This window comes from Microcaecilia unicolor, chromosome 3, assembly GCF_901765095.1.
Source record: "Microcaecilia unicolor chromosome 3, aMicUni1.1, whole genome shotgun sequence".
In the NCBI taxonomy this organism is placed as follows: domain Eukaryota; kingdom Metazoa; phylum Chordata; class Amphibia; order Gymnophiona; family Siphonopidae; genus Microcaecilia; species Microcaecilia unicolor.
In genome coordinates, this window is record NC_044033.1 from 91,033,806 (window position 1) to 91,053,534 (window position 19,729).

The 19,729-nt window shown below is 48.7% G+C and overlaps 1 protein-coding gene across 1 annotated transcript in view; it reads left to right on the plus strand.

Annotated features, from left to right (window-relative positions):
• The window catches only part of XPO1 (exportin 1), a 543,231-nt gene that overhangs the window by 213,545 nt on the left and 309,957 nt on the right, over positions 1 to 19,729 (plus strand). Inside the window, 1 exon segment of the mRNA XM_030196174.1 lies at positions 13,346 to 13,474. Coding sequence (XP_030052034.1) covers positions 13,346 to 13,474 — 129 coding nt within the window.

Here is a 19,729-nt window from a genome sequence, read left to right on the forward strand (position 1 = left end):
CTTGACCAACAGACTGAGCAGGATAGCGCAACCTCACAAGTGGTCTCTAAATATGGGATGTAGCCCACAAGATGATCTGAGTGTGGGGCATCCCCTCAGTGGATCTTTTTGCCACTCAGTTCAATCACAAGGTTCCTCAGTTCTGTTCCAGGCTTCAGCCCCCCTTCTATATTGGGGGACAGGCCTTTTGTATGCATATCCTCCTTTGGTGGGAAAGACTTTGTCAGGTAGGAAAGACTTTGTTGAAATTTGAGCAAGACCCAGGGAACCATAATTCTGAACATGCAGTACTGGCTGCAGCAGATATGGTTCCCTTTTCTTCTGGAATTCTCCTCTGAGGAGCCATGCTGATTGGAGTTTTTTCTGACCCTGATCACGCAGAATGAAGGGTCACTTCTGCATCCCAATCCCCAGTCTCTGGCTTTCACTGTCTGGATGTTGAGAGCCTAGAATTTGCTTCCTTGGGTCTTTCGGAGGGTGTCTCCCGAGTCTTGCTGGCTTCCAAGAAAGATTCCACTAAGAGGTGTTATTCTTTGAAATGGAGGAGACAGCAAGACCATAGATCACCTTTTTTGCCCTACACAGACCCTGCTTGAATACCTTCTACACTTCTCAGAGTCTGGTTTCAAGATCAACTCTGTAGGAGTTCACCTTAGTGCAATTAGTCTTACCTTCTACACCCTGATGATAAGCACTGTCTCTGGACAGCCTTTGTTCACTTCATGAGAGGTTTGCTTTTGTCAAAGCCTCTGTCAAACCTCCACCAGTGTCATGAGATCTGAACGTCATTCTCACCCAGCCGATGAAAGCTCCTTTTGAGCCGCTAAACTCCTGCAATCTGAAGTACTTGAATTGGAAGGTCATTTTCCTGGAGGCTGTTCAGCTCGTAGGGTCAGTGAGCTTCAGGCCTTTGTAGTGGATGCACTTTATACTAAGTTTCATCACAACAGAGTAGTCCTCTGCACACATCCGAAGTTCCTGCCGAAGATGATGTCGGAGTTCCATCTGAAGCAGTCGATTGTCTTGCCAATATTCTTTCCTCAACCTCATTCCCATCCTGGTGAAAGCATCTTGCATACCTTGGGCTGCAAGAGAGCATTGGCCTTTTACATGGAGTGGATGAAGCCCTTCAGACAGTCCGGCCAGCTTTTTATTTATTTATTTATTTTTATTTTTGTTACATTTGTGCCCCGCGCTTTCCCACTCATGGCAGGCTCAATGCGGCTTACATGGGGCAATGGAGGGTTAAGTGACTTGCCCAGAGTCACAAGGAGCTGCCTGTGCCTGAAGTGGGAATCAAACTCAGTTCCCCAGGACCAAAGTCCACCACCCTAACCACTAGGCCACTTTCTTTTGATCCCAACAGGGTGGGGGCCGCCATCGGGAAACGCACCACATCCAGTTGATTAGCAGATTGCATTTCCTTTGCTTTTGCCCATTGTGGGCTGACTTTGGAGGGTCATGTCACGGCTCATAATTTAGAGCCATGGCTGTACCGGTAGCCCAATTGAGGTCAGCCTCCATTGAAGAGATTTGCAAGGCTGCGACTTGGTCTTCATTCCAAACATTCACGTCTGACTACTGCCGTGAGCAAGATACCCGATGCGACAGTCGGTTTGGGCAGTAAATGTTGCAGAATCTGTTTGGTGTCTAGAATCCAACTCCACCCTCCTAGGCCCGTTTTATTCTGTTCCAGACTGCACTCACATCTAGTTTGTATATAGTTCCAGGTTAATCTGCGTTAAGGCCTCGCCACTGCTAGGCCCAATTGACCGTTATTTGTTTTTTTTTTTGGTGAGCCTGGATGCTAGGGATTCCCCACTTGTGAGAATAGCAGAGCTTTCTTGTCCTTGGAGAAAGCGAAGATGCTTACCTATAGCAGGTGTTCTCCAAGGACAGCAGGCTTCTTATTCTCACAATCCCGCCCACTTCCCCTTAGTGTTGTCTTTTTCAATATATTCATTTGGGTTTTTTAAAGCTTTTTATTAAACTGAAGTGGCGTGTTCACACGATGGGTGGGAAGGCACTGCTGCATGCACGCTGGAGTGCAGCTCTCGCTCCTGAAAGCTCCATTTTTTCTATGGCAATATTGCTGTGCTGGGCGATGCGGGAAAGGCATCTACCCACTTGTGAAAATAAGAAGCCTGCTGTCTTTGGAGAATACCTGCTACAGGTAAGTATCTTCACTTTATTGTCACATGCTTCGAGTGTGGGTGCTGTGCAGCTCAGGGGGGAGGAAATACATCTTGATTGGTAAGTTCTATACTATTAGCAATACTGGGGATGATATGTGGTTATAACCAAGATTCTATTAGGTTTGGCTGCCTATGTGGTTGGCATATTGAAGAATTGACAATATCCATTTAAGCAACAGTGAAGGGGGCTGCACAGAGTGGTAGGTGCAGCTGTGGCCACCTTGTTGGGCAGACTGGATGGCCCTTGTGGGCCTTTATCTGCCACCATTTACTGTTGTTTTGTTCTGCACCATAAGTTGGGGGGGGTGGTATAGCACCTGCACAGCAGAAGCGTAGCACTTAAATGCTAATCTTGTACAACACATTCCTTCCAGCACTGTCCCGTGCTTAAGGCCTGCTTCATCCCAGCCACTCTGACAGCAAGATTGTGCCAAAGAGGGTGGGATATGGTAGCCCTCGAGGGCAGTCCTGTGGTCAAGACACCATATCCGTCTGACTTGAATTTTGCAACATTGGAGGATGGAGAAAATGTGGAGATCGCAGCAGAGGAAACTAAAAGGAGGAATGCTGGACGTGGAAGAAGCTGGGAGTGGAAATGGGATCCTGGACACTGGGTGGGGGGCTATGAAGGGGGTGGACAAGTTGAATCCTTATTGGGTTGGACTATAAGGTAGTCTTTTTTTTTTTTTTTTATCACTTGTTTTTAAATTCACTAGGAAAAGAATAGGCTTAGTGCTTTTGCCTTGTTGAACCCAAAAGGTTTTCTGTTTCTCTGGGTTACAGAATTGTTCAGGCTGCACTCTGCATAGGTGTTGGGTTTGGTTAATTCTCAGGTAGCCTGTCCTTGAGTATGAGATCTGTTCGTTGGAGAATATTAAAAATGAACCCCTGTGGAGGTGGAATTGCTGCAGTGTTTGAGACTAGATTGCTCACCCATGACAATAAATTGTTTGCTGTGAGTACCAGTTTCTGGTGGGGAGCATGTGACTGGAATCTTTGACAAGGAATCAGCTGAGTGCAGGAGATTATACAATAGTTGGATAAGGTGTGAATCCTGTTGATGCATAACTTGTGAACCTCGAGATATGTGCCCTTTTTGAATGCGCAGGACAGTCCGGGTAATAACTTCTTTGAAAAGCCGACTCTACAATTGTGTAGTCCTCCAGTTTTGACCATCTCTCTCACAGTTCAGCAAATTTAATCATGAAACTGGAAGGAGCAGCAAGTGCTTGGTTAACCAGGGAGTTCCTTTTATACCTTAACATAATTGATTTAAACTCAACTTAGTTAAAAATGTGATGAATAATTATAACGCAAATGGAATAACTTCACTTAGCAGAGCAAGCAAAATCTGCTTTGTATTTTGCTATTCATAATGGGGTATATGTTCTTTCTCCGAGGATAAGCAGGCTGCTTGTTCTCACATGTGGGTCGGCCCAGGAATCGGCAAATTTTTGCAAGCAAAAAAGTAATGTTTTGCCACACACTGATTTCCCGCCCATCGTGTGAGCATTTCTCAGTTTTTCTTTCTCCGCGTTGAGTTGCAACAGCGTTCGTTTTCTGCTCCTCTCAGACCCAGGAAGAGTTTTCTTCATTTGTGATTTTGTTCGCTTCTGTTTTTTTGCTTTTTCTTCACAAGATTTAAAAAAAAAAAAAAAAAAGGTTCCTATAGTTTTCCTTTTAGTTTTTTTTCCCTATTTCAGGCTTTTTCTTTTTCGTCGCGGCTCGGTTCTCCACTTTTCTCTTTTATGCCTTTTTCTGATTTTTATGCACAATTGCGTCTTTTGATTTTGCCGAAGCCGTTTTTCCTTCCATGTCATCAAAGACTCCCAGCGGCTTCAAGCGTTGTATGCGGTGCAACCGGACTATATCAGGTACTGATACCCACGCCTGGTGTATTCAGTGCTTTGGGCCCCACCATAGCCCAGCCACTTGTAGTCTGTGTCTTCGTATGAAGAAACAGACCCAAGCGTCTCGAGAGGCCCAACATAAAAAACATTTTTGGGCTCGGTCCGGTCCTTCGACATCGGTATCAAGGTCAACGGTGGCAGCGTCGACATCGAAGGGAGTATTGACATCAGGGAGAGAGGTAATGGCTGCTATGAGACCAACTCATGCTGGGAGCAGTGAGGCGTCGAGTGGGTCTCCACCTGCCTCGAGGCCTCCTGTTATGCAGGCCCCCCAGGACCGGCCTTTGTCGGACCCAGCCCCGAGGAGGCGTGAGGATTCCACATCCTCATCGGTGCCGAGGAGTCTTGATGACGGGCGTCGAGTGAAGGCTAAGAAGCACCGTCTTCGTAGAGAGAGTCGGCACCCGAGAAGCTTCAGCGCCGAGAGGATCGCTCACCTGCGAAACAGGAGGTGCCGATGCGTCTGTCCCGTAGCAGCCCGATGACTGCTCCAGAGCCTCCACGGATTCTGACACCGCCTGTCCGACGACCCCTCAGCCTTCTCCGATGGCGGTTCTCGATGAGCGCATCCGGGCCTTGTTTCCAGAACTTCTGGAGGGACTGCTACGTCAGTCAGCCTTGGTGTCAGCGGTACTTGCGCCTTCTGTACCATCTGCTGCAGCGGTGTCTGGCCCTTTAACTGTGGTGAGGTCCCCGACCAAGATGCCGCCTGCCACCCGGGTCGACTCCCCTTCAACATCGGTGGAGGGAGCTTCACCGCAGTCGGACAGGACATCAACCTCTTGAGATCGCCATAGAGGACATCGTTCGTCGGTGTCGAGGCAGGTCCAGTGTCGATGCACCTTAACTCAGGTTTTATCTGACACTGACCAGGAGTGTTTGCGGGAGTCAGATGAGGATCCCAGGTACTTCTCTTCTGATGAGTTCTTTGGCATTCCCTGTGATCCTTTCCCTCCACTAGAAAGGATACTGTCTCCACCAGAGTAGAGTGTCTGTCCTTTTCCTATTTTGTCCAGGAAATGGCTACGGCTATTCCCTTCCCTGTGGAGGTTGAGGATGAGCCCAGGACTGAGATGCTCGAGGTCTTGGATTATTCTTCTCCACCTAAAGAGGCTGTGACAGTTTCTCTGTATAACGTGGCTGGTTCAAATCCCACTGCTGCTCCTTGTGATCTTGGGCAAGTCAGTTAACCATCCATTGCCTCAGGTGCAAACTTAGATTGTGAGTCCTCCTGAGACAGAGAAATATCCAGTGTACCTGAATGTAACTCACCTTGAGCTACTATTGAAAGAGGTGTGAGGAAAATCTAAATGAGGAAGTCCTCATGCGAAACTGGTCAGCCCATCTGTCTGGCCCCGTGGTCCCGAAAAAAGCCTAATCCCAGTATCGGATCCACGGTGAACCTGGGTTGATGAGGTCTCAGTTACCCCACAATTCCATGGTGGTGGTCTCCGCCCTCAAGAGAGCCAGGAGTAGTAGAAACTATGCTTCAGCGCCCCCCCAGGCAGAGAAGCTAGGACTCTTGATTCTTTTGGGAGGAAGACGTATCATGCCGCTATGCTCGCTGCCAAGATCCAGTCATACCAGCTCTTCACGAGCGTACACTTGCGGGACTCGATATGTCAATTGTCCAGCTTGGTTGAGACAGTCCCTACAGAGTTGGCCGAGCCTTTTCACCAGGTGGTCAGGCAGCAGTAGGCGTGTCGCAAGTTCCTGGCCAGGGGTACTTTTGACACGATATCCAGAATCACTGCTCAAGGTATAGTGATGCGCAGACTCTCATGGCTGCGTGTCTGACCTGGGTCATTCTGCCCAGCAGCGGATGGCGGGTGTTCCTTTCCGGGGGAGGGGGGGGGGCGGCAATCTATTTGGAGAAAAAGTAGAGGATCTGGTTGATCAAATCAAGAAGCATAATCATGCTATGGATTTTCTCTCCCACCGGGCACCTTCTGCTACTGCCTCCTCATCTAGGAGGTTTTTGGAGGGAGGAGGTATACTCCTGCTTCTTGGCAGCCTGCCCAGGCTCAACCCAGTGCGCTCGTTCTCGTCAACAGCGTTCAACTAATGTCCATTCTGCTCCCCAGCAAAAGCAAGGGACGGGCTTTTGACTGGCTCCAGTTCAGCATAGCCTCAGTAAAAGTGTCCATTCCGGATGACTCACCAGTAGGGGGGAGGTTGATGTTTTTTCACCGAAGGTGGCTTTTCATAACCTCCGACCAGTGGGTTCTTCAAATAGTCCGGTTAGGATACACTCTCAATCTGGAATCCGAACCTCCAAATCGCCCACCGGGAGCTCAATCACAGTTCCCAGCAGAAATAGGTACTTGCAGAGGAACTCTCCGCCCTTCTACAGACCCAAGCGGTCAGACCCGTTCCACCAGGGGAAGAAGGACTGGTATTCTATTCCAGGTACTTCCTTGTGCAGAAAAAGACAGGGGGGGATGCATCCCATCCTAGGCTTAAGGGCCCTGAACAAATTCCTAGTTCGAGAAAACTTCAGGATGGTTTCCCTGGGCACCCTTCTTCCCATGGTTAAAGAGAACAATTGGCTATGCTCTCTGGACTTAAAAGGACGCTTACACAGACATCTCAATACTTCCAGCTCACATGAAGTACCTTCGATTTCGGCTGGGAAGACAGCACTTTCAGTACAGTGTACTGCCCTTTGGCCTGGTGTCTGCGCCCAGAGTGTTTACGAAGTGTCTGGCTGTAGTCGCAGTGTTGCTACGCAGACTGGGAGTGCATGTGTTTCCTTATCTGGATGATTGGCTGGTGAAGAGCACCTCGGAGGACGGTGCTCTGGAGTCTATGCGAATGACTATTCAGGTGCTAGAGCTACTGGGGTTCGTAATAAATTATTCCAAAATTGGAGTTCATTGGAGCCTTCTGGACACGAAGGCAGCTCGGGCTTATCTTCCCAAGACAAGGGCAGACATCATCCTGTCCCTGATGTCCATAGTTTGAGCGTATCAGCAGATCACAGCTCGGAAGATGTTGAGACTTTTGGGCCACATGGCCTCAACAGTTCATGTAACTCCCATGGCACGTCTACATATGAGGGCCATGTCACGGCTCATAATGTTAGAGCCCTGGCTGCTTCAGTGGCTCACTTAGAGGGGAATAATTGAATGAAAACGTCTATCTTCATTGGCGTTTATCTCCGAGAATGGGTCCGTGAAGGGGCGGACCGAACCGTATTTCCGAAAAAAAATAGACGTCCATGTTTTATTCGACAATTTGTGAGCTGGGCGTTTTTGTTTCAGTGATAATGGAAAATGAAAGCGTCCAGCTCAAAAACAAATAAATCCAAGGCATTTGTTCGTGGGAGGGGCCAGGAGTCATAGTGCACTGGTCCCCCTCACATGCCAGGACACCAACCGGGCACCCTAGGGGGCACTTTTACAAAAACAAAAAAAAAGGTAAAAGAGCTCTCAGGTGCATAGCACCCTTCCCTTGTGTGTTGAGCCCCCCCAAACCCCCCTCAAAACCCACTGCCCACAAGTCTACACCATTACTATAGCCCTAAGGGGTGAAGGGGGGCACCTACATGTGGGTACAGTGGGTTTGGGGGGGTTGGACGACTAAGCATTAAGCAGCACAATTGTAACAAGTAGGGGGGGGATGGGCCTGGGTCCACCTGCCTGAAGTCCACGGCACCCCCTAACAACTGCTCCAGGGACCTGCATACTGCTGCCAGGGAGGTGGGTATGACATTTGAGGGTGAAAAAAAAAAGTTGTGAAACATCATTTTTTGTGGTGGGAGAGGGTTAGTGACCACTGGGGGAGTCAGGGGAGGTCATCCCCGATTCCCTCTGGTGGTAATCTGGTCATTTAGGGCACTTTTTTGGGGCCTTATTCGTGAAAAAAACAGGGTCCAGGAAAAAGTGCCCTAAATTCTAGTTACAAACGCATACTTTTTGTCCATTATCGGCGAAAGGCGCCCATCTCTCCTCGGGCCGATAACCACGCCCCAGTTCCACCTTCGACACGCCTCCGACACGCCCCCGTCAACTTTGTACGCTTCCACGATGGAGTGCAGTTGAAAACGTCCAAAATCGGCTTTCCATTATACCGATTTATTCGTTTTTGTGAGATAAACGTCTATCTCCCGATTTGGGTCGAAATCTAGGCGTTTTTCTCTTTCAATTATAAGGTGGTTAGTCAGCCTCCATTGAGGAGATTTGCAAGGCTGCAACGTGGTCATCAGTCCACACATTCACTTCTCACTACTGCCTTCAGCAGGATACCCGACACGACAGTCGGTTTGGGCAGTCGGTGCTGCAGAATCTGTTCGGGGTTTAGGATCCAACTCCACCCCCCTAGACTCATTTTTGTTCCAGGCAGCACTTTCACTTAGTTGTGTTTCTTTTCAGGTCAATCTATGTTATGTCCTTGCCGTTGCGAGGCCCAGTTGACCAATGTTCATTGTTTTGAGTGAGCCTGGATGCTAGGGATGCCCACATGTGAGAACAAGCAGCCTGCTTGTCCTCGGAGAAAGCAAAGATACTTAACTTTAGCAGGTATTCTCCGAGGACAGCAGGCTGATCTCATAAACCCGCCCACCTCCCCTTTGGAGTTATTTATTTCTCTATATGCTGTTGGATTTAACTGAGGAGAAGTGATCATGTGACGGGCGGGAAATCAGTCTGCGTATGCGCGGTGCATGCTGCACGCGCACCAGAAGACTCTGACAAAGCTTTACTTTTTTGCTTGCAAAAATTTGTCAATTCCTGGGCTGATGCGGACGTATCCTCGGAGAATACCTGCTACAGGTAAGTATCTTCGCTTTCTCCAAGCACAAGCAATACACAGTATACTTACGTGTGGATGACATCATGTCATGGAGCCCAGCGAGGAAAAGTTCCAGCAACATTTCTAGAAGCCTCAGGAAGATCACGCTATGAGTAAGTGCACATCTTCCTGCTTGCCACTACATGGGACCACAACCACAGTCCAATTTTCTCAACAGCTTGAATCTTTAGTTTGGCTTCGCAGCTTTGTTTGTCTTGTAAGTGCTGCATGGGACCAGTATTTCCCTTGTTACCTTTTTTTTCCCTGTAGTCTTTTAACCTTTACTTTTTTTTCCATGTCTCGTCTGCCCTCTTAGGCCTGAGTGTTCTAGTTGGGATCATTTTTTGTTTTATATTTTTTCACAATTGACCCATTTGCTTTTGCTTCAGCTGTTTTCCCTGCCATGTCCCAAAAAATTCCCAGTGGTTTTTAAAAGTACTCCTGATGTGCCAGCACCATGTCTCTTACTGACACTCATAATTGGTGCCTGGCCTATCTCGGGTCCAACCATAATGTTTCTTTTTGTAACCTTTGTCCTGCAATGTCAGAAAACTATAAGGAGTTATGAGAAGCAGTGCAGAAATATTTTTGGCACCAAGAAGTTCAGTCTATCAATTTCAGCATTGGAGTTGTCATTCCCACATGACCCCCTTAGTGCTGCTTCAAACACTGGGGATGTATTGATGTCAAGGAGGGCTTCCCTGTCTTGATATTAAACATCAATAGTACTCATTGGGACCCCACCCCAATGACACACAAGGATTGACATCGTCCTTCTCGGCATTGAGGGATTCCAATGCCATGCCTAGGGCGGAGGCAGGAAGCATTGGCATCTGTCCGCTTTGAGGCACAGCACTGGGGCATCGGCATTACTGAGCTGTGAAGCATCTGTGCTGTGAGAGTTGCTCCCCCACCATGGGTTCAGTGTCGGCCTCCACCAGGCCAGGACCAGCCTTCTTATTTGACCCTTATACCTTCTGTGGATTTGACTACATTGATTGAGGCCCTTCCTTTACTGCTACCTGCCCTCAAGGAATGGATCTAGGCCATGCTCCATGAAGACCTGTGATATCATCTTGATCGACACAATGCCAAAAGCATAAAGAGCATCGGCATTGTCTCCAATTTTGGTCCACCTATTCCGGAGGCCCATGCTCTGCTTGTTTGTGGTGCATCAACACCATTGCCTGGAAGAGCGTTGGTTGGGGCTCAGAACGTGGCTCATTCTGCAGCGCTGTCACCCAGGGTCTGGGCATGAGTCCAGTAATCTAAGGCAGGCACAGACTCGCATAGAGGAATAATCTCTGTATTCTGGAGAACAACTGGAAGATCTCTGAGTTGGGACCTTTTGGCATTCTTCATATGCTTCCCCTCATGAAAGTGGGCCCATGAGGAGCTCCTTATTAGTTTTGTCTGGGAAATGGTGTATACTATCCCATTTGTTGGATGTCAGGATGACCCATGGCTGAAATGTTGGACATCCTTTTACTTTTATGCTCCTCCCAAGGAAGCTATGACAGTCCATTCAAAGCATCTTACAGATGACCAGTAGAGACACCACCAACCCCCTCCCCCGTATAGCTCCTCTACATCCAGAAGCTCTAGCTTCTGCACCCACTCCAAGGTTATTGAATCCACTATGAAAAGAGCAAGGAGCTCTAAGACTCACTCCTCAGTGCTCTTGGGGAAGGAATTGCTAGGACTTTGGAGTCTCTTGGGAGAATGGTGTTCATGATGCTATGCTAGCCTTCTACCAGCTCTTATGTGTATGTACTGAGTCCTTGGCGAACAGTTCCTGAGAAGGCTGCATAGCTCCGCCAGATAGGAGCCAAGCAGTGGGAGTTCCAAAAGTAGATGGCATGGGCAACCTCTGATAGTTTCACTGTGGTGTCTAAGGTCTCCACTATGGGTATAGGGATACACAGATTTCACCTGACTGCATGCCTCTGACCTAGAACCAGAAGTTCAGGAGAAGCTGGTGGATGTTCACTGCAGGGGTGATAACGTTTTAGGTGACAAGGGTGGAGGAGGTTCCAAACCTCATAAAAAGAGAATAGATACAATGAAGTTACTCCTCAATCCACTCCTGCTGCAATCTTTTCTAGAAGGTTTTCGGGTGCAGGTCAGAGGAGGTATGTCACAAAACACCTTGCCACCCACCTGATGTACCCCATGGCCACTTAGAGGGTCTATCCCCAGCACATCTCAGGTCCTGCTGCTTGTGCACCTGCTGCTTGTGCTCTATATTAGCACCCTCCTCCCATCAACTTGGTCCCAACCGCCTCTGGGTGAGTCTTCTGCTTTAATTATCCCCAGTGATTTCTAGGTTACTGGAGCCACACTCTCAGTGGTCCCACAGTTCCCAGAAGCACTCATAGACCTAACACACAAACCACCAGGATTCTTTATCAGTCCAGACAGGCAGAGTCTTCAATATTTAACCCCCCCCCCCCCCAGCTGCAGAGCTGGCTGTAGCAGCGGGGAGAGCCTGGGTGGGGGGGGGGGGGCAATGCATTACTCCAGGAAAAATAAATAAATGATCCCAGGTTCCAATCTAATTCATGTTTCATGTGCGATAAAATGCCATAAATAAGTAAATAAATATAAACTGATTCTCAAAGGGAACATATTCCAAACACTATAATGAAAATAAAATGATTTTTTTCTACCTTTGTTGTCTGGTAACTTTGTTTTTCTGATCATGCTGGCCCAGTATCCGATTCTGCTGCTATCTGTCCTCTTAACTCTGTTTCCAGGGCTTCTTTTCCATTTATTTCTTTCCTTTCCTCCTTTCTTCTTCATTTCTGGTTCTTCGCAGATTTGACTGTCCAGTGGATCCAGCTCCTGCCTATTTTCTTCATACATGTGTAGTTTTTCTCCTCTCTTCCTTTTCCCTCATCTCATCTCCTTCCTCACTCTTCCCTCCCCTTCATCCACCCATGTCCAGCGACCCTCCTCTCCCCTGCCCTCCCCTCCATCCACCCATGTCCAGCGACCCTCCTCTTCGCATGCCCTCCATCCATCCATGTTCAGCGACCCTTCTCTTCCCCTGCCCTGCCCTCCATCCATGTCCAGCGACCCTTCTCTTCCCCTGCCCTCCATCCACCCGTGTCCAGCGACCCTTCTCTCCCCCTGCCCTGCCCTCCATCCACCCATGTCCAGCGACCCTCCTCTCCCCAGCTCTCCATCCACTCATGTCCAGCGATCCTCCTCGCCTCTGTCCTGCCCTCCATCCACTCATGTCCAGCGACCCTCCTCTCCCGTCCTGCCCTCCATCCACTCATGTCCAGCGACCCTCCTCTCCCGTCCTGCCCTCCATCCACCCATGTCCAGTGACCCTCCTCTCCCCTCCCCTCCATCCACCCATGTCCAGCGACCCTTCTCTCCCCTGCCCTCCTTCCAGCCACCCATACCCAGCGACCCTTCTCTCCCCCTGCTCTCCCCTCCATCCACCCATGTCTAGTGACTCTCTTCTCTCCCCTGCCTCCCCTCCAGCCACCGAGGTTGTCCAGCAGATCCCCAGTCTTTCATGACCGCTGCCGGATCGCTCTTCAAAATGGCCGCTGAGACTTACAAGGGCGGTACAGCCTCCAAGACCTCAGCAGAAGTCTTGCAAGGCCGCCGCTGGAAGTCTCTGCGGCTATTTTTATAGAGTGATCTGGCAGCGGGGGAGGGTCAGCGCTGGCAGCGGGCAGGCAATACTGGGGATCTTTCCTGCCTGCCCCAAAGCATCTCCTGGACAAGAGCGGGGAGAGACCGGACCCTGTAGCTGGGAGGGAGGGAGGAAGGAGAGCCGGCTCGCAAGTCGGTAAAAAATTTAACAACCGGCTCCAGCACATTACTGGATACAAATGTAACAAATAAAATCTGGAGTGGACTAAAGCCCATAGATGGTCCACCAGCTTTTTTTTTTTTTTTTTTGATCCTAATAAGATGGGGGCAGTCATTAGTAAATGTGCCTTATCTAGTTGGCTATCAGATTGCTTCTCCTTTACTTATGGACAGACTGGTTTGACTCTGGAAGGTCATGTCACAGCTCATAATGTCAGAGCCATGGCTTCATTGGTATACTGCTTGAAGTTAGCCTCCATAGAGGAGATTAGCAAAGCAGCATCATTAGTGTTTCAAACCAGACTTTTGACACAACAGTTGGTTTGGTCAACCAGTATTTCAAAGGCTTCTAGAAACGTTGCTGGCACGTTCTCCACCCTGGGGTCCGTTAGTTGACCTTGCCCATATGTGAGCATGTGTCTGTTGTCCTTCGAGAATACCTGCTGCAGGTGAGTAACTTCACTTTCTTCATGGATTATTATTTGTTTTAATGTTTACTCCAGAAAGGTTTGTGTACTAATCTTTGAAATCAAAGGCAATTATAGATGAACTGGTTTAACATTCTTCCTAGGACTACTTCACAAAGCCAAAACTTTGTTTTGTTTACTCTCTTCCTAGTTTTTAAATGTTCCAATGTTTCGAAATGTCTCTCTGAAGTGCCTCACTGAGATAGCGGGTGTGAGTGTAAGCCAGTATGAAGAGCAGTTTGTGACATTGTTCACATTGACCATGATGCAGCTAAAACAGGTAACTTTTAGTGCTCAGTAGGAATTATTTGAATCAATGTATTTGATTTCATGACACTTCAAATAAATGGAGCTCTGCCAGGTAAAAGAGAAATTATAAAAAAAAAAAAAAACAGTGATATTGAATAAACAAAAGATACTACATATGTATGTAAGCATTTAGGGGGAAATTGTCAATTAAGATTTATTTGTTAAATCCAGTTAATAACTAGGTTTCATTGCATAAAATTACTATGCTAAAATATCATATGCAAGTACAAAATAGCATATTTATTTATTTAACACATTTATATCCCACATTATCCCATTTAGTTGCAGGCTCAATGTGGCTTACACAATACCGTAGAGGTAGGCTGCAGTTCAATAATACAAATACATAGTACAGTATTAAGCATGTAACAAACATCAGTATAAAACATCAAGGAAATACAATAGCCCACATTGATAACTTTACCAAACCTATCCAGGTGACTCTGGCAATTTACATTTTCAGGATATTCACAATGAACAGTTCTGAAGACCAAATTCCAGGCACATCCATTGTGAATATTTTGAAAACCTGATTCTCTGAGGACAAGCAGGCCACATTTTTCCCACATGAGTGACGTCATCTGACGGAGCCCTGGTGCGGACACTGAATCGGTAGGACTAAAGTTCTAGCAATGTCCTACTGTGCATGCGCTGATGTCTTCCTACTCGAGTGTGGTCCCTCAGTCTCTCTTCCCCACGCCCCCGAACAGAGCTGAGAGAAAGCGTTCACATAGTCGTTTCACATTGCGATTTTCGAAGTATTTTTTGCTAACATGAGTTCATTCCCTTTCAGGTAATCATATATCTCTAAATAATTAATTTCTTCTGTTTTCCACCCTTCTTATTTTTATCTAGTTTTTTTTTTTTTTTTTTGCTTTTTTTTGTTTTCTTTATTTTTTTCCAGTGGCTGTGCATTTAGGCCGCAGCCCCGACCTACTACTACTACTATTTAGCATTTCTACAGCGCTGCCAGGGTTACGCAGCGCTGTACAAGTTTAACATGGGGAAGGACCATCCCTGCTCAAAAGAGTTTACAATCTAAAGGTTACAAACTATGTAGTCAGTGTAGGTATCATGAGTGGGGAAGGTGGTTATGCGCCAAAAGCAAGGGAGAAGAGATGGGCTTTGAGTAAGGACTTGAAGATGGGCAGGGAGGGCGCATGACGTATGGGCTCGGGAAGGCTGTTCCTGGCATATGGTGATGCGAGGCAGAAGGGGCGGTGTCTGGAGTTAGCGGTGGTGGAGAAGGGTACAGATAGGAGTGATTTGTCCTGAGAACGGAGGTTACGGGTGGGAACATACGGGGAGAGGAGGGTAGAGAGGTAATGGGGGGCTGCAGATTGAGTGCATTTGAAGGTAAAAAGGAGAAGCTTGAACTGTATACGGTAACGGATCGGAAGCCAGTGAAGGGACTTGAGGAGAGGGGTGATATGAGAGTATCGGTTCACGCGGTAGATAAGACGTGCGGCAGAATTTTGGACAGATTGAAGGGGGGATAGATGGTTAAGCGGGAGGCCAGCGAGAAGAAGGTTGCAATAGTCAAGATGAGAGGTGACGAGCGAGTGGACGAGGGTTCGGGTGGTCTGTTCAGAGAGGAATGGGCGAATTTTGCTAATATTATAGAGGAAGAAGCGACACGTCTTAGCTGTCTGCTGGATATGGGCAGAGAAGGAGAGGGAGGAGTCGAAGATTACTCCGAGATTGCGGGCTGAAGCGACGGGGAGGATGAGGGCGTTGTCAACAGAGACGGAAAGTGGGGGATGAGGAGAAGAGGTTTTGGGTGGAAAGACAAGGAGCTCAGTCTTTGCCATGTTTAGTTTCAGATGCCGGTTGGACATCCAGGCAGCGATGTCTGAAAGGCAGGCCGAAACTTTGGCCTCAGTTTGAAGTCTCCCCTTTTTTAATTGTTCAAGATTGAAGAGTTTAATTTAGCAGAAATTCTTTTCTGTGATGTTCCAGGAGCCTCCCAGCGGCTTTGAGCAGTGCGCTAAATGTTGCCACATTTTCATTCAACAGACCCTCTCAACTGATGCATTGGGTGCTTTGGGCCAAATTCTGACCCCTCAATCTGTGATCTTTATCTTCATATGCAGGCAAAGACACAGAATGCAATTTGCTCAACAGGAGAAGCTTTTTGTCTCTTCAATGGCCGGACCATCGACTTCGGCAATGCCGACATCGACCTTCATGGCTGTTTCGACACTGGTAACTACTGGGAGTGCACTGGTTTAAAGTGAGTCTCAATCTGCCTCAACACTGGGCGCTGTTAGCAGGCCCTGGGACCAGTCAGCATCGGACCTGACACTGGGGAGAAGCTCTGATTTGGCGGCATCCTCATCAGCTTCGGAGAAGCCTAAGAAGCATAAGCATCGGTCCTGCTCGGTGCCTGAAGCACCGGGGCATAGGACTCTCCGATACCCAAGAATCGCCAGCATCAAGAGGAATGCTCCCCCTCCTTGGAAAAGGTACTGGTGCGCCAGTCATGGAGCAGCCAGGTCCCCGTCACTGGTTCGGCACCGATAATTTTGCAGGCTGCCTTTGCTGATGAGCAGTTCCGGAGCATGCTCCAAGAAGAACTGGTGCAGTTGCTGCCGGGCACTCCTGCTTTGGCATCGAGGGCACGTGTGCCCTCAGTGGATTAGCCCCAGGGCCTCTCCGAGGCTCTTCATCGCCAGTGCTCATATCATTGATACCAATACCTCACATGGTGCCAGTGTCGAAGTCTGAGCAGGCAGTACCCTCTCTGACATTGGGAAAGGGATGTGGGACTTGATATACTGCCTTTCTGTGGTATTTTGCAACTACATTCAAAGCGGTTTACATATATACAGGTACTTTTTATTTTATTTTTTTTTGTACCTGGGGCAATGGAGGGTTAAGTGACTTGCCCACAGTCACAAGGGGCTGCAGTGGAAATCGAACCCAGTTCCCCAGGATCAAAGTCCGCTGCACTTAACCACTAGGCTGCTCCTCCACATTGGGGAATGAAGCTGCACCTTGATGCTCCTTGGAATGTGGACATCATTCCACTAGATTGAGTCTGGTGCCGACCCATTCTCTTGATACTCAGAGGAAGAGTTCTACTGGTACCGCTCATGGGAATCAGGTATAGATCCCCATTACATCTCGGAGAAGGAGTCATATACATACCATCTGATCTCTCACCTCCTCCAGAGAGATGGCAATCTCCTCCAGATGCACTGTTTCACTGTTTTTTATCAGGGAGATGGCTGCAGCTATTCCATTTAAGTTGGAGACAGAGGAGGAGCCCGGGACAAAGATGTTATCTGTCTTGAGCTATCAGTCATCTCCTAAGGAAGGGATCACTGTACCATTGCACCCTATCCTTAAGGATATGCTGATAAGGAATTGGGAATCATCCCTGTCAGCAGGGCCGGTCTTGAGGCGAACGAGGCGGCCGCATAGGGCCCCGCGCGGTGCGCCTAAGGTCACCCCGCCCACCCGAGTTCCAGTCCTCCCTCCCTCGGATGGCGCGCGACGGCGGAGTGGTGGGGGCGGTCCGCCCCGGATGTCAGCGGGTGGGGGGGTGCCCTGCACTCGCTGCTCCCACCCTGGCCTACCTTTAAAAAAAGAATTTGGTAGCGCCGGAGTGACAGACAGCGCCTCCCGTCTGCCCTGCTACTAAAAATGTCTTCGACGTCGTCATTGGGCCTTCTCACATTGAGTCCCGCCCTTCTCTGAGGTAACTTCCAATTACCGCGAGGGTGGGCGGAACTCAATGTGAGAAGGCCCAATGACGACGTCGAAGACATTTTTAGTAGCAGGGAGGGCAGACACGAGGTGCTGCCTGTCCCTCTGGCGCTTCCAAATTCTTTTTTTAAAGCCAGTGAGGGTGGTGGGCTGCAGGAGAACAAAGCTAGTAGGTAGGTCGGGGGGGGGGGACTCAGATGGGAGAAGGGTGTTTGGGGTGGGGGTTCTCAGCTGGGGGAAGGGTGGGGAGGGGTTCTCAAATGGGAAGGAGACTACTACTTAACATTTCTAAAGCTGAGGTGGGGAGAGGGTTCACGGATGGGAGAAGGGGGTGGGGAGGGGTTCTTGGATGGTTGAAGGGGACGGGTGGGGAGGGGGACTGGGGTTCTTGGATGGGAGAAGGGGACTGAGGGTGGGGAAGGGGGTTCACGGATGGGAGAAGGGGGTGGGGGAGGGGGTTCTTGAGATGGTTAAAGGGGACGGGTGGGGAGGGGACTGGGGTTCTTGGATGGGAGAAGGGGACTGGGGAGGGGGTTCTCGGATGGGAGAAGGGGGTAGGCACTGGGGTCTGAGAAGGGGCCATATGGGAAAATTGGGAGCCATGCCTGGGGCTGGTGGGAAAATTGGGCATGCGTGGGTCAGGTGGTAGAATGGTCTGAAAAGGGGGCCCTAATACAAGGCATGTGGATGAAGGGGGCTGAACTGGGGGCTGAAAAGGAGGGTAGGTGGGATAAGGGGCTAGTACTGGGACTGGAGGCTGAAACGGGATAGGGAGAAGTGGCTGGGGGCTGAAGCTCGGGACTGGTGGGAGAAAAGGGCTGGGGCAGAAATGGGGGACTGGTGGGATAGTGGGGCTGGAACTGGGGACTGAAAAAGGGGCGGAGAGAGGGGCAGATCTTGGATGGGGTAGCGAGAGGGAGGGCAAACCCTGGATGGATGGGAGAGGGAGGTCAAATTGTGGATTGAAGGGGCAGAGAGAGAGGGCAGACAGTGGATGGCAGGGATAGAAAGGGCAGACAGTGAATGAATGGGGGAGAGAGAGAGGGCAGACAGGGGCAGATGGTGGATGGATCATGGAAGGGGCAGAGATAGAGGGCAGATGTGGATGGAAGGCGCAGGGAGAGAGGGCAGACATTGGATGGAGGGGACAGCAGAGAGGGCAGACACTGGATGACAGATGCTGGATGGAAGGAAGACAGTGAAAAGAAGATGAGGAAAGCAGAAACCAGAGACAACAAACTGTAAATAAAATATATATTTTTATTTTTTTGCTTTAGGATATAGTATTGTAGCTGTGTTAATAAATGTTTATAAATAGAACATGTAAATAAGGTAATCTTTTTATTGGACTAATTTTAATACATTTTGACTTAACTTTCAGAGAAGAAAACCCCCTTCCTCAGGTCAGGATGGGATACTTTAACAGTACTATACTGTATTGACCTGAGGAAGGAGATTTTGGCCTCTGGAAGCCAAATGTATTAGTCCATTAAAATGGTATTATTTTATTTTCTGTATTTGTTTATTTCTATTTGTTAATTTGTAAAGTGGTGATTGGTATTTGTTAGTTTTTTCAAATTTACATCTGCTGTCTTATATTTTGCACAGTACTAGGGGTCATTTTCCTGTTTCTGTGGTGTTGAATTGTATGCAGAGTCTGGCATCTTGGGGGTTCAGTTTAATTTTAGTCTAAATAGAAAGTTTAAATATTACTACTTATTCTATAGTGGATTAGGGTGTATCTGTGTTTGTGAAAATGACATGGCTTTCAGTTGGCATTGACTGTGCAGGATCGACGATCTGTACTATTCTGTCTGGTTTCATTTTACAATAGGTGAATTGATGTTCTAGTGCTCACTGTAGTGTTTTAAGATGTTTTTCCTTTTCTTTGTGTGATTCGTAGAAATGACTGCTTATGGTATGGGTAGAATTGCTCAATAGGTCCTGAGTGTTTGTATTCTCGGCATACCTAGTACTTGGATTTTGGAGGGGGTGTTAAAAAATGACCGGGAGGGAGGGGGGCCTTGGAGCTGGGAGCCCTAGGGGGGAAGCCCTGGGGCTGGGGGCCTTGGAGCTCAGAGGGAGCAGCCCGGGAGCTCAGAGGGAGGGGTAGCCGGCCCTGGAGCTAGGGTGGGGGCGGAGTTAGGTGGGGGCAGGGCTAGGGTGGGGACCCATCAAATTGGTCTGCATAGGGCCCCGCACTTGCTAAGACCGGCCCTGCCTGTCAGTGCAGGTAGCACCCAAGAAGGTGGATACACAGTATCATATTCAGAAGGCTCTCAGATTCAAGAATGCCCAGTTGCCTCACCGCTCTAGTGGTTGAATCCACTTTCAAGTGCACTAAGAGCTTTAGGTTTTATGCCAAGGGGCTAGAGGCCGGAACCTTAGACTCATTTGGCAGAAAAACTTTTCAGGCCTCGATGCTCGTTGCCCGCATCCAGTCTGATAGATTCTCTCCCTGTGGAGCAGGCCGCCAAGCTTCGCCAGTTGGCTAATAAGCAGATGGAGTGTCTGC